Below are 15,227 nucleotides of genomic sequence, written 5' to 3' on the forward strand. Positions count from 1 at the left end.
TTCCAAAGGCCATTGGGATCATAATGAACAGTTCATGTATTTCAAACACTCGGCACAGCTGAGGCAATATTGAGAGAGGAAGGGCCTTGCCATCCCTACAGGGGTCCCTAAGCACATGCTTGGGTGGGAGGGGACAGGGGCTGGTGGCTGAGTAGGGCATCATCTCTTTACAACTTGTCTCTGTCCTTGGGCCTGACAGTAGCATCTAGAAGGGGAGCAGAAGCCCGGACTTCTCTGCTGGCAGAACTGTGTGTTAAAAGCTCCGGGGTGAGGGTCCCCACTGATCAGAGGGTGAAAAGGGGTCAAGGGCTTTTCAGGAGCCTGACCCAGAGGTCTGGCACCACCTCAACAAAGACACCAGAATAAATTTAGAACCGATGATTTCCTTTTCCACAGAAGCCACCTGCTTGAACAGTTGCTGCTGCCAAACTCACTCAGACTCCATCCAGCTTCTTTCATGTCTGCGGAGGCTGAGGATTCCAAGGGGGAAGCAGGAAGGCCCGCAGAGCACAACGTGCACGCCACCACTCAGATCTGAGGTTCATCACATGAGCAAGATCACTAGGTCTCGTCCAGCCTCATGGGGTAGAAGAAGCATTCTGAGCCCGGGTCTTGTGCTAGCTTCCATGTAGGAGAGGTGGGCCCGGGCAGGGAGAGCAGAGATGGTAATTTTGGTCTGGGGGGGGAATGTACCCTGCTATGAAGCATCCACCAGGTACACTCTGCCACTGTGGATGGCCAGCCTGTAGCTTCAGGGATGCTGTCTCTTCCTAAGGGATTCTATCTGAATCTGCTTCTCTGTACCTTGGGGTATCAACACACTGTGCGATGTGCTGGGGGCACCTGTGTCGTCTTGGGTGTCCCTTGTCCTGATATCCAGCCCAAACAATATGGACTAATTGACATCTGAAAGATCACTTAACACCAAGCTCCCCAGGTCTAACAGACAGAATGAGTCCCCTCTCATCTTGCCTCATCTATGTGGCACTACGTGCGTGCGTCCATGTAAGCATGTGTGTGCATGTGGGGCCAAGGACCAGAGTTCAAGTAGACCAATCCAGAGCATGCAGGACTTGCCATGAGACTAGGCTCCTGCAGCCTCAAGAATGAATGGGAAGAGGTGATGGATCTGAGCCCTCTGGACTCTGACTACAACCAATGTACTCATCTTTCTAATCCATGTGAGTTGTTAGAACTTTCCAACAATTATAATACAATGCTGAGTCATACTTGGTATGGCTTAATTTTGTGGCTTTAATGATTAGAGATCTCCAAAGTTGAAAGCACTGTGGTACATACAAACACACATGTACACACATATGCAAATACACACACACACACACACACACACACACACACACACACACAGTTCTCTACTGATAGGAACCTTTCAAAATTTTTGGTCTTAAAGATATGGAATTAAAGTAAATGTCCTCATTCCCTTCTCTGTTGCTGTGATGAAACTCTGACCCAAAGCAACTTAGAGAAGGAAGGGTTTATGGGCTACAGTCCACCATCGCGGGAAGCCAGGACAGGAGAGCAAGGGAGGGACCTAGAGGCAGGAACGGATGCAGAGACCAGGGAAGAATGCTGCAAACTGGCTTGCTTCCAGGCTCGTGTCCAACTGCCTTTACTACCCAGTCTATACCCACCTGCGCAGGGTTAGTACCCATGGTGCACTGGGCCCTCCTAGGTCAATTATCAATCAAGCAAATGCTCCTCCGCAGACATGCACACAGACCAATCCCATGGAGGTAGTTCCTCAAGTGAGGTTCCTTCTCCCCAGGTGTGCCAAGTTGATGATCAAAATTAGCCAGCACAATTAGTAACTGCCCCCTGCCCCCTGCCCTGACTTGGGCTGCTAACCAGACTTAGCCTAAGAGGCTGTCGTGTAAAGTCTTCAATATGTTGGGTGCAGAGGGCTGAAAAGGATGGAGGTGTTCCTATGGCCCCTTCCTTTCTTAGCTATATAACATGGGAGTGGATACCAGATACACACATAAAATAGCCGGCAAACGTGTCCAAGACCCTGAGTTTGACCTTCTGTGCTCCACGTGGCTTACAGGATGGGCAGGCAGACTTCCAGGGAGCAATTCTCACCTGCCAAGCCCATCTGCCACCCACTCCCTGGCAGCCAGGAAGTCACAAATTAGAACCCTATGGGATCCCTAAAAGGTGCCATTGGGGTTGAGGAGTGAGGGGGAGGGTGTAGAGACACTGGTCACCTCACACAGAGATGATATGTATGTGAATAGGCCTCTTGTGAAAACCAGACCAGCTAAGACTTCCGCTTGACATCAAAGAAGTTTTGGAAAGTCACAAAAAAAAAAAAAAAAAAAAAAAAAAAAAAAAAAAATCAGGAAACAAACACCATAACACGAAATGAACCAGAACCAGAAATTTGGCTCCAGGGACCCTCCCAAGGCATCTTTAAAGACAAAGGAAAGATAGTAAATGATAGGCAATCAATAACTAATTTCAACCATGCTGGCGTCCTGTGTAAGCGATCTCTTGGTGACTCCAGGCAGTAACTTTTAGGAGGAACTGTAAAGCCCCACCTTCCACGTTAGGCAAAGACACAGCCCTTCAGCCCACTGCAGGGACAAAAACGCGCAGGGCCTCAGAGATGTTGCCACATGCCTGGGTTCCACCCTGTCTGCCATTAGGAAATCCCCTCTTTTGAAGCAGATAGAACCCCTGGGAAAAGAGAGCAAGATCTGAATGAACCGAGGAGTGGGTGACAGTGCACAGAAGTCACCCTGCAGAACAACCATGTCTAGTGTCTCTGTGGATTCCTCACACACATCACTCCTAAGGTAATGCAAACTTCGCCAAAGAATTTGCAGTGTTGTGTAGTGAGGAGATGCCGAGATCCAGGCAACTGCCTGGAGAAGGAAATACAACCTGTGTGTAGTTATGAACATCTACAAAGATGGAGATTGATCCTTCCCATCTTCCCATTTTAACAACTGTAGCAGACAGGGACTGCCCCCTCTCCCCAATACCAAAGAGAGGTACTTTTTGTACCTCTAGTTGCCAGTGGGGGCTGGGGAGAGGGCTCAGTCAGTGAAATGCTCTCCCTGTACAAGCATGAGCACTGGAGTTCAGATCCTCACCATCCATGGACAAAAGCTAGGCTCAGCAGCAGGAGCCTGTAATCCCAGCACTGGGGAGGCAGAGAGAGGAGGGTCCCTGGAGCTCACGGGCCAAGCCAGTCTAGCCAATCAGTGAGCACCAGGTTCAGTTAGCCACCCTGTCTCAAGAGGTAAGTAGAGAAGGACTGAGGAAGACACCCAGTGCTGACTCCTGGCATCCACTGGCACCCATGTGCACACACTGCAAATAAACAATGAACTCAAGACCATGAGCATCCATCCTACTGGGTGTAAGCATTTTATGTTCTATACAGTTAACACCTATTTAAATTGGGTGTAATGGCTCTTAATTGTTTTATTCTATGCACAGCAAAGCAGCCAATTGAATCTAATATTAGTCATTCATCAGATAAAACATTCTCAGAGAAGCAAACTGCTATATTTTGCCTTCAAAGAACAGCAAGCATTTTAAATACACTTTCCCAGAGCTGGTACCGCTAGGAAAACAGTTTAGAAATGTACTTCAAACAACCCCCTTCCCACAATAAGATGAATTGAAACAAATGCTTAGCTCTGTATTTTTCTTTTCTTTCTTTCTTTCTTTCTTTCTTTCTTTCTTTCTTTCTTTCTTTCTTTCTTTCTTTCTCTCTCTCTCTCTCTCTCTCTCTCTCTCTCTCTCTCTCTCTCTCTCTCTCTCTCTCTCTAACCAAGCCCTCTTTCTGTCCACCTGTCAAAAGCAGTTGTGACCCCATCAGCCTAAGAGGTGGCCTCTGGGGCTGTGAAATGTGCCACCCGCACGGATGCCCTTGGCGAGGCTGGCCTACAGTCCTCCTTGGGATTATCCAACTCACTTGCAACAGGAGAGAGGCGATGGCCCTCAGCCAAGAGCTCTTTCAACAGAAATTCCGAAAGCAGATCCTGCGAAGTGCCGAGAGCCCAGATTTCCAGCAGTTCACTTCCTAGATCCTGTTACATAGCAACCGTGCCCGCTCACACAGGGTACCCAAGTGAGTTAATGTTTTGTTTAAACGGCGTGCTGCCTTAACCCTCTAGGAAAACCCAGGTTTGCTTTATCACAAGGCATCAACCCAGTGGTCTTGCCTGCAACAAAAGTACCCAACAGCGGAGTGATGCACTTCCTCTATTCATTTCCAAAAAGAATTTTTTATAAACTGAAAACGGTTCTGATCGTCTCTTGGAGGGGGGTGAGGATGGAAAAGGTGGCATTTTCCTGTAATTATCTGTGCCAATATTGTCAAAGGCATATTAGCGTGCTCTTAATGTGTACATAATGCACTTTAGCCGAAAGTGACTTACACAGTTGCATTTTGAAAGACACTCATTTCGTTCCAAACCTCGATTTGAGAAATGACAGTTTAACCACATCAGGCATTCTTAGGGTCTGGTCCCACTGAGCGGCTCCAGTGCAGGTAAAAAGAAAACACATGAGTGACTCTAACCTGGAGGAACAAAAAGCCTCAAGGGTCCCCGGCTTCCCTGCACCACCCTGATGCCCTGTCAGGAAGGACAGGGGGAAGGTGACCCACCATACTTGAAAACTAGCTTGCAACAACTCAAGGCTCCCCTTTAGGAATATAACAGGAGCTGTGGCAAAAGAGGCAGCCAGACCAGCTCTGCTCAGGGCTTCTAGCAAAACAGTGTCAGAGTTCCCAAGAAAAACAAAACAAATGAGAGCAAAAGCTCACAAGGACTAAATGACATATACATATATACATATATATGTATGTATGTATTACACATATGTTTGTGTGTGTATGTACACATACATTCCAGGATTGAGTGCTGTTACTGTAGATAAGTAAATGCCCAGTGGTCTTATACAGGAGTCTCATTTTCCTTCCACCCACCTCACCCACGTAAAGTCCATACTAACTTAAATGGACATGTTACCCACAGATGAGTTCAGTTAAAAATCATTAACACACTTTCTGATTATACAATCACCAAGGGCCCATCGTACCAGTTCGGAAAACCACCAGCAGTTCCGACAGAAACAACAAGACCCCCCTCCTCTGTCTGCCTATTACCTACCCATTGCCATGGACACTGGCATCAGGCAGGTGCGAAGGTTCCCTTGGGCATAGGGGAGCTACTGGTGGTGTGTGTTTTTAAAGATACCGAGTGATCCCAAAACCACTTCCATGTCTGCAGCCTTGTGCATCTTATTAGAAAAAAAAACACACAAAAGAAAAAGGAAACACCCCCTGCTGTGCCTCCACAACCATTTAGTCGTCATGATGCCCAGGTCTTTCGATTTTCAAGTGAAGTGCATCAGCAGAGTACTTTGGATTCCTTAGCATGCCCAGTCCACAGAGCACCCAGAACTCAGATGAAAAGCCACTGAACTTTTCCCCATCCAGGAACGGGTGGACGGTGGGACTATCCCAGCATCATTCCACGTCCCTTCCTAGGGCTCTTGCTCCACAGCCAAACGCCAGCTCTTAGCTAGTTCTGGAATGTCAGAACAGTCGCTACTTGCAAAACCAAAGCATTAGCCTGCAGTCTGCTTTCCTCTCACCTACGGTTCTTTCTCACACGATGACATAACCAGGCATGGATGACAAGAACAACCAGATGCCAACCTTGAAAACCCTGTAGCAAACACCAGGGCCACACCACCTTCTCACCATTACATCATGGCCAAATTACATCCACGATCCCTAAAGACGCCCAACAGGCTCCGGAAGTACCAAGTTAGGGTCTGACTTAGAAATCACAAAACTGCAGATTTTGAAGCTGCGAATCTCACAGGGCAAAGGCATACCTTCCTGTGAAGGTAAGGCCAAAACAGACCGATGGAGCAAGCAGTGAAGGCATCCTCATGAAAAAACAGTCTCTCTCAACACTCAGGAGGAGCTGTTGAGATAGCAGAACCAGAAAACCATTCTGAACCATTGAGCATTGGTACCTTACACTCCAAGTGACACATTTATACAGTGGTCCTCTTGGGCTGGAGGGCTTTTTGTTTTGTTTTGTTTTTTCTTTTCTTCTCTCCATCCCTTTGGATTTTAGCAATAAGCAGCGGTATTGCTTCTTAAAGGGCGAAGGAGGGGGGGGCGGGAGGGGGGGATCCTGAAAAGCTGGCTTCAGCTTCTGCTTTCCAACTCTCAGAAAACAGCATGCATGGCAGGGCCACCTTATTTCACACCTTTAACCCTTGCTGGGGGTTCAGAAGTGTCATCTCTCAATGTCAGCACTGGCCAGCTGTCTTTTCTTCTCCCTTCCTCTAAACTGCAGAGGGTCCTTCAAACAGGGGCTCCTAGCAACCCACCATTCAAGCCTTCATTCCTCCAGACAGCCATCAATCAACCTTTGAGATCCGTGATTTCTCCCTGGGAAGCGCTCTTCCCTGTATAGTTGCTGGAAATGTAAAACTCCCTGCAGACTCAAGCATCCACAGGACTGCCTGCACCATCTCAAGCCTGGAGAAAATAAACTCCAGATGCAACCTAGCCAAGAGGCTTGGCGTCCGTGGAGAAAAGTGCAAGCAAGTCCACTCCTCCAGGGCAGCAGAGCCCAAAGATTCCCCCGGGGAATCATTTCAGAGGCCTTTGGAACTGGAGGGGTGGGAGGACCGTGGGGAGAGGGCATGAAAAGTTTGCGGCGGAGCTAGGGTCTGTGTGCTCTCCAAAGGGCACTTTCCACTGCTTCCTGAAAAGGACCGGCCAGCGGCGCTTAGCTTCTAGCCGGCCAGGGCTAGTGTGACCGTGTGACCCCCGTGCACACTGCACCCGGTTTGGCGTTAATGACAACCGCGTTGCAACTCCCAAGCTAGGGAGCAGCGGGTAGACATGGCCAGGCGAAAAGGGTTATGAGCCACAATGCAAAGCCATCTCGCTGCGAGCATGGGGGTTACTGCGGGCCGGGCCACCACTGGGACCGGTGAGCGCGCTCTGGGTCCCCGCCCCGGGCGCCGGGCGCTTCCTACCTTGAGCGCTGTGCTGATGGTTCTCCATGGTCGCCACCGCCGAGTCAGCCACCGTCACCGTTGCTGCCGAGGCGCTGGTCGCAGCTCCCGGGCCCGAGCCGGGGCCGCCGCCTCCGCCGCTCAATTCCGCCAGTCTCCGGTTGGTGGCCGTGAGCTCGGCTCTCAGGTTGGTCACCTCCTGGCTGGCCGACTGGACCGCCCCATCGATGCGGAGCGCGAGCTGCTTATTGTCTTCCATCATGCTCAGGATTTTGGCCTGGGGGCGAGAGAGGTGACAAAGAGCTGCATGATGTGCGCGGGGGGCGCGTGACCGGCCGTGGCCCGGGCTCTACCTGTTGGGTCACCCTAGCGGCCCGGGATCCCCCGCGCCCCGACCCCCAGGCACCGGCAAGCGCCGGCTCCTCCGGCGCAGGAATGACAGCGGCGCCTCCAGCCCGAGCCGCGGCGGTGGCGAGGCGGCGGGGGGAGGAGGAGGAGAAAGAGGAGGAGGAAGGGAGGAGGAGGAGCAGCCGCGAACGGCGAGACCCCGGCGGGCGGGCGGGCGGGCGAGCTGCGAGCAGAGGACACCGTGCGCCGCCCGGGCCAGGCGCTCTCCGAGTGGAGCCTACCATTCGCGGCTTGCTCGGGAGGGGGCCCTGCCGGGGACCTTAGGGACCTCGTTGGCTTCGTGAGCCCCCCACCTCCTGGACACATCCCCGGAGAGTGGGGCAAGAGGGCGGCACCCGTGTGAGGTCGGAGGTGGCACCTCCAAGCGAAGGGTTAGGGGTGCGTCCGGGGTCCTGGTTGTCCCGCTGTCCCCTCCCTGCGGCGGTGGGCAGCCCCGCCCCGGCCAACTACTGCCCCGCTCTGGGCTGGGGTCGCCGCGGAGGAGGCGGTGTATGCTTAGCAGAGAGGGGTGCTTGCATAGGGGGCCCCTTGGAGGGGAGCGTGGGATGGAGGGCCAAGGGAGGGGGCTGCTGGAGTGAGCTCAAGAGTGGAGTTCTTCCTTTGCCAGTTACAGGGATGAAATGCCCAGCGGGGAGGAGAGCTAGTGGACAGTGAGTCTGCCACCTTCCACCCCCACCTCAGTGCTTGACCTGCGCTGTCCTTCCCCAGCCTGGCCAGTGGTGTTGGGCCTGCCCGCAGTTCGGAGAGCGAGTGTGTGCACCCGCTGGATGGAGGACTAGCTTGTACCTGGTCCTAAGCTGCTTGGATGGCCCGAACATTAGTGGGAGTAGGGAGCTGAGACCAGAGGAGGGTTGGGAGGTGTGGCCAGGCTTTCTTGCTCTCTCCTCCTTCTGAGGTAGGAATGTTGAACCCGGCTGCCTCGGTTTACCTACTCCCCCTTCTGAAAAGAATCGAGGTAACCTTAGCTTGGATAAGCCCCTCCTGGCTCCTTTCTCTCCCAGTGCACACACAGGCTTTGCATTTTTCAGTGGGGCCCTGGATTCCAGCCACCAGACCTTGTTACCATAGCAAGCTTCATTCCATGCAAATAGGAGGTTTTCAAAGAGCCAAGTGTAACCCCGCCAACAGTGTGCCACCATTCCAGCCCAGTCAACCTGGGGACAGGGTCTGAGAGAGAACTGCAGAAGCCAGGGGGGTGGGGGGGCTCTAGATGAGACAGATACTCACCCTCTAGGTTCAAGAGCATTTCTTGGAAGTCTACCAGAACCAACCAGAACATGCATGCATGAGGCATTTGTGTGTGATTGACTCTGTAGAGTAAAGAGTACTGGCCCTGTTTTAGGAGGAAACTGAGGCTCTGGGCAGCGTTTGCAATTACCCATCAAGTCCACAGAAACTAGATGATGAGAGGTTGGGAGTAAGTAATCCTGTGATGCCAATTAATCCCACGTGCTTTCAGTAAACTTTTTTCTCTCTTTCTTTCTTTTTTTTTTTAAGACAGGGTCTCTCCAATTCACTATATAGTGGAGAATGACCTTGAACTTTTGATCCTCCTGTCTCTACTTACTGAATTGCTGATGTTACAGGCCAGTGCTGAGTTTAACAGGCATGCCACATCACACCCAGTCTATTCTGTGTTGGGATCAGACTCAGGGTGTGGGGCACGCTAGAGAAACTCTCTACTGACTGAGTTACAGCCTCATTGGCTTCTTTTATGCAGACCCATAAAAGTATACGGTTGTCCTGCCCCTCTCCTCGTGGACAAGCTTTTGCAAGAGGAGAGGACACTCCTGGGTGGCAGAGTGTAGGGTCCAGGGCACAGTCTATCCACTTTGCTCGGTATAGGGATCATGTCTCTGACCTTAGTACTCTTAGCTCAGCTTTGACCAAGTAGGTCAGCAGAGGCCTTCAGAGAGGCTGGATGTGTTTAACATCCAGGTCCAGTTCTTGGAAGGCCTTTGGGAAGGCATGTACCCACATCTACTAGGAGGCACCTACCCACAAGGCTTTGTGGCGTTATTAAAGGATGATGTCGCTGAGGAACCCTGATTGGCCATACTTTCAAACCTTAAAGGTGGTGCAATGCCCTTTAACCCCAGCACTTAGGAGGCAGAGGCAGGGGGGTCTCTCTGTTTGAGGCCATTCTGTTCCATATAGGGAGTTCCAGGCCAGCCAGCTAGAGATACATAGTAAGACACTGCCTCAAAATAAGCAAGCAAGCGAACAAACAAGTTAATGAAGTGAAGAAAGAGAAAGGTTAAACGTGGAATTACTATGTAACTCAGCATATCCATTCTAAACAACCTAGGTAGCTAAAGAAAAGCTCCAGGAAAGGCAGGAATGGAGTAGTGTTCACTGTAACACTGCGCCACAGTCAGGAGGTGGACAGAACTCAGCTGCCCGAACAGATGAAGGCACGGTGTTAGCTATCCACGTGGTGGAATATTATTCAGCCATGGTAAGGAGCAAAGGGCAGACATGACATTCCTGATAACCATGAAACCCCCAAACACGGTGCCAGACAATGGTGCCACACAATGGGTGACTGTTCGTATGTAAACCCCGGGGAGGTGACTCTAGGGGGACAGAAGGCAGACAGGTGGCTGAGAGAGCAGAGCCGGAGGAGCAACTGCTTACTGTGTTATTTTAGGCGTTTTGTAGGGTGTGCTGGGGTGGTGAAGGTGTCTCAGAACTAGACAGTGGCTGTGTCTGCACAGTGCTGTAAACAGATCAACTATCATCAAGTTGCTTGCCAAAGAGCGATGGATATCATCTTATATGAATTCTGAGGGCATAGAATGAAAGGCATGTACGGATGGTGGTGAGGATGCCCCAGGAGTAAACTCAACCAGGAAACGAGAGAGGCTGTAGGCAGAAGATGTGGTGTGTGTGTGTGTGTGTGTGTGTGTGTGTGTGTGTGTGTGTTCACACCCTTTACGACACTCACCAGAAGGGCAGGGATGTGTCTATTTGCATGCTCCTCCAGCTTCACTGTGAACTTGTGGGCAGGGGAGGAAGGTGGCTGGGTCTTTCACTGTTTCTCTTCCCATTCTTGACACCTAGGCCCTCACGAGTGCTGCATCCTCCACTGGGTCTGAGCGTGTTTGCGCAGTAAACAAACTGAGCAGCGAGTGTTACTCATCCTCCCTCCACGGAGAGACTGTCCCCCACACTGGCATCTTCACATCAAACCAGAACAAAACAAACATCTAGGGAGAGAGAGAAGCAAGGACGCACTTTCGGATTTCTCTTTTTCTGACTGGTGTGTGTGTGTGTGTGTGTGTGTGTGTGTGTGTATTATGTGTGCATGGACATGTTTACACACCTACTTGTGTGCACACGTATGTGGAGGTCAATATCCATGTCTTCCTCTCTCACTCTCCATCTAATTTTTTGGAGACAGAATCTCTCACTGAAGCTGGAGCTTATAGGTTTGGTAAGACTGGCTGGCCAGTGAGCCTCAGAAATCTGCCTGTCTCTGGCCCCCAGGGCTGGGATTATAGGCCTGTCCGACATTTTATGTGTGTGTTGGGGTTCAGAACCCAGGTCCTCATGTTGCAAGGCAAGCACCTTACTGACTGAGCTGTCTCTGAAGCCCTCTGGACTCTTTCGGATTGCTTTCTCTGTGGGTTCATAGACCTTGATTTAGAAACGCAGGGGGATGCTTCCAGTGTTTTAAAAGAATTACAGGGCTTTGTTTAGTATGTTTTTATCAACATGATAAAATGGCTTTTCTCGGCTGGGCCACACTTGCACACAAAAGCATCAGGATGCACCCGATCTCAACCCAAAAGGTCTACTTTTACCCAGGAGATCTCTTCTATTTCCCCTTCCCAGGGAAATCCATGCATCCCTCTGTGGTGGTGTTGTGTTCCCCAATATATCTTGCACCCTAATAAACTTATCTGAGGTCAGAGAACAGAACAGCCACTAGACAGACATAGAGGCCAGAAAATGGTGGCACTCACACCTTTAATCCTAGCCTTCTAGAGGATCTCTGTGAGTTCAAAGCCATACTGGAAACAGCCAGGCATGGGGACTCATGCCTTTAATCCCAGGAAGTGAGGGCAGAAAGCAGAAAGGTATATAAGGCATGAAAACCAGGAACTAGAGCCTGGTTAAGCTTTTAGGCTTTTAGCAGCAGTTCAGCTGAGATCCATTCGGATGAGGACACAGAGGTTTCCAGTCTGAGGAAACAGGATCAGCTGAGGAACTGTTGAGGTGAGGAAGCTCTGGTTTGTTCTGCTTCTCTGATCTTCCAGCATTCACCCCAATACCTGGCTTCAGGTTTGATTTTATTAATAAGACCTGTTAAGATTCATGCTACATCCCTCTTTGGGCCCTCCTTGTTATCTAGTCTCTCTGGGGCTGTGGATTGGAGATTGGAGATTGGTTATCCCATACTTTACTCCTAATATCCACTTATGAGTGAGTACATACCATGTTTGTCTTTCTGGGACTGGGTGCCTGCAAATTTCATGAGGTCATTATTTTTTTACAGCTCAGTAATACTCCACTGTGTAAATGTACCACATTTTCTTTATCCATTCTTTTGGTTGAGGGCCATGATGGGGGTGGGGTGGAGATGGGGGGATGGGAACTTGAGGGAGGCCGGTTGGGGGCAGGACAGAGAGGGAGAGTAATGAAAGAGAAAAACGTCTCCATAGGGGGGACCATTGCAGGGTTAGGGAGAAACCTGGTGCTAGGCAAACTCCCAGGAATCCGCAAGGATGACCCTTGCTAAGACTCCTAGCAGTATGGGAGCGTGTGCCTGAACTGGCCATCTCCTGTAATCAGATTGGTGACTACCCTAGTTGTCATCAGAGAGCCTTTGTCCAGTAACTGATGGAAGTAGATGCAGAGATCCACGGCAAAGCACTGGGCCAAGCTACCCCGTTCTCCTGAAGAAAGGGAGGAGGGATTGTACGAGCCAGGGTGGTCAAGGTCATGATGGGGGGAAACCACAGAGACAACTGACCTGAGCTCAGGGGAGCACACGGACTCTGGACCAACAGGTGGGAGCCTGCATGGGACCAACCTAGGCCATCTGCATGTGTGTGATAGTTGTGTAGCTTGGTCTGTTTGTAAGGCTCCTAGATGGGAGATCAGGACCTGTCCCTGGCACTTAGTTGGCTTGTGGGAACCCGTTCCCCAAACTGGTTTACCTCACCTAGCCTGGATGGGGGTGGGGGAGGAGCTGGGTCCTACCTCAACTTGAGTGCCCTGCTTTGTTCAAGCCCCTGGGAGGCCTGCTCCTTTCTGAAAGGAGAAGGAGGAAGAGTGGATGGGGAGGGTTGGTAGATGGGCGTGTGTGTGTGTGTGTGTGTGTGTGTGTGTGTGTGTGTGTGTGTGTGTGTGTGTGGCGGGGGAACAGAAGAGGCAAGAGGGGAAGCTGTAAGCTGGGCGGTGGTGGTGCACGCCTTTAATCCCAGCACATGGGAGGCAGAGGAAGGCGGATCTCTGTGAGTTCGAGGCCAGCCTGGTCTACAGAGTGAGTTCCAGGAAAGGCGCAAAGCTACACAGAGAAACCCTGTCTCGAAAAACCAAAAAAAAAAATAAAAAAATAAAAATAAAAATAAAAAATAAAAAGAGAGGAAGCTGTGGTCGGTATGTAAAATAAATGAAAACACGTTAATTAAAAAAATTAAATTTAAAACAAAGAAAAGGTCTGCTTTTACTTCCTGAATTCCAGCCTAGCACACTCCTCCTCCCTGGATGACCTCAAGGAACAAAAGAGTTGCAGAAGCCTGTGTCTTCTGATGGCAGCTCAGTGACAGGAAAGTCCTGGTGAGAACCGACGCTCAGTGGGCTGGGGAGAGGGCCAAGTTGTGGAAGTACTTGTTATGCAAGCAAGAGGACCAGAGTTCATGGTTTGGGTCCCCAGAATGCTTGCACATGTCTGAGTGTGCCAGCCTGCCTGTAACTCTGGCCTCAGGAATCAGAAGACAGGGCATCCCCAGAGCAAGTTGGAAAGGGAGAGCAGTCTCAGAGGGAGAGCAGTTTGAATGAGAGACCCACCTCAGTGAATAAAGTGGAGGAGGTATGGAGGGTGGCTCTTGGCATCAGCTTTGGGCCTCCATACACGTGGGCATGAGCACCTGTACATACACATGCAAACATGCACACACAGGCATGCATACCATACATACACAAATGGGGAGAGAGAGAGAGAGAGAGAGAGAGGGAGGGAGGGAGGGAGGGAGGGAGGGAGGGAGGGAGGGAGGGAGAGAGAGAGAGAGAGAGAGAGAGAGAGAGAGAGAGAGAGAGAATATCAAGGCTCAGTGCGCATTCATGGCAGACAACCCATCTGCATGCACCCTTTTACAGACAGGTCTTGTCACCTAACTCCAAACTAGACCCTCTAAAGGGAAAGATGTGGATAACGTCCTGGATCCCCGCCTATGTGGCTGCCCTCCTCCTTGGTGTAATGATGCTGCAGGGCAGCAGAAGGCAACAAGCCTCCTGTCCTTTAGCTTCCTCCTTGTCTGCAGACAAATGGAGGCTAGATGCAGAACCAGGAGCCAGGATGCTGAGGAAGGAGCCAGGGGCAGTTAACACCATGATCTGGAGAGTGATCCATCTTCATACTGTATCAAGGGGCCTGTTCTAAATTACCGGTGAGGCCACAGCCTAGCACAGTCAGGTCACTGGCTCCTTATACCACAGCTCTCAATCCTTCCCACCTTGCAGTCTTCCTCTCTCCTTGCTTGCTTTTCTCTTGCCTAGAATATTCTCCGCTGACTCTCTGTCCCTGAGTCCTTGTCACCTCTCAGATTTAACATTCCACTTTGACACTTCCTGGCATAGACCACCACAGGTGATTGCTCTGTTTATGACTTGATATCTTTTTTTTATTATTATTTTATTTTATTTTACAATACTATTCAGTTCTACATAACAGCCACAGATTCCCTTGTTCTCCCCCTTCCTACCCCCTTTCCCTTCCTCCCAGTCCACCCCCCATTCCTGCCTCTTCCAGAGCAAGGCCTCCCCCGAGGACTGAGATCGATCTAATAGACTCAGTCCAGGCAGGTCCAGTCCCCTCCTCCCAGATTGAGCCAAGTGTCCCTGCATAAGCTCCAGGTTTCAAACAGCTAACTCATGCAATGAGCCCAGGACCTGGTACCACTGCCTAGATGCCTCCCAAACAGATAAAGCCAGTCCACTATGACTTGATATCTTGAGCTACTGGTTTCTTGGAGGAGTGGAGAGAGTGGAAGCTGGATGGATTGAGGGCATTCTTGGATGGATTGAGGGGTAAGTCACTGTCAGTGTAGCTCACCTGAGTAGAGGTCTTTTTGTTTCTCTGCCCGAGACCCCAGGCAGCCCTGTTTCTTCTGTTTTGTGTTGGTATTCCCAGAAATAAATATCACTTTAGTGACACAATTTGAGTATTTATATTGCAACAGAATCCCCTGTATAAAACTCCCCCTCTCCCGCCACATACACCTACCCAGCTGGAGTGTAGGCCTCAAGTGGTGGGGCAGGGGAGGGGGGGGCGGCTCTCCTCAACTCTGATTTTGTTGCCTGGATCATCATCTATGCTTCTCCAAAGAGTCTGTGGACAGTGAAGCAAATCCATGTCCCTTGTCCTCACACCTCCATATCCACAAATAGTCTCGTTTCCCTCGTTAAAACCCTCCGAATATTCAGCTGTCCCTAGGAAACCCAGGCATCTTACTTCCACCAAGGCTATTCCCGGCTCTCTCATTTGATTCTTTCTATACTCTTGCTGAGTGAGGAGGGGGCTGGATTGTGCATTTGATGCTCAAGCCTCTGAGGGCTTCCTGGAAGGT

General features: G+C 50.6%; 1 protein-coding gene across 1 annotated transcript in view; it reads right to left on the reverse strand.

The window, feature by feature from the left end:
• Positions 1-15,227, reverse strand: part of Kazn (kazrin, periplakin interacting protein) — a 1,014,985-nt gene that overhangs the window by 391,268 nt on the left and 608,490 nt on the right. The window contains exon 3 of the mRNA XM_076565617.1: positions 7,045-7,300. Coding sequence (XP_076421732.1) covers positions 7,045-7,300 — 256 coding nt within the window. The remainder of the gene's footprint in view (positions 1-7,044; positions 7,301-15,227) is intronic.

Source organism: Peromyscus maniculatus, chromosome 2 (genome assembly GCF_049852395.1).
Source record: "Peromyscus maniculatus bairdii isolate BWxNUB_F1_BW_parent chromosome 2, HU_Pman_BW_mat_3.1, whole genome shotgun sequence".
NCBI lineage: Eukaryota > Metazoa > Chordata > Mammalia > Rodentia > Cricetidae > Peromyscus > Peromyscus maniculatus.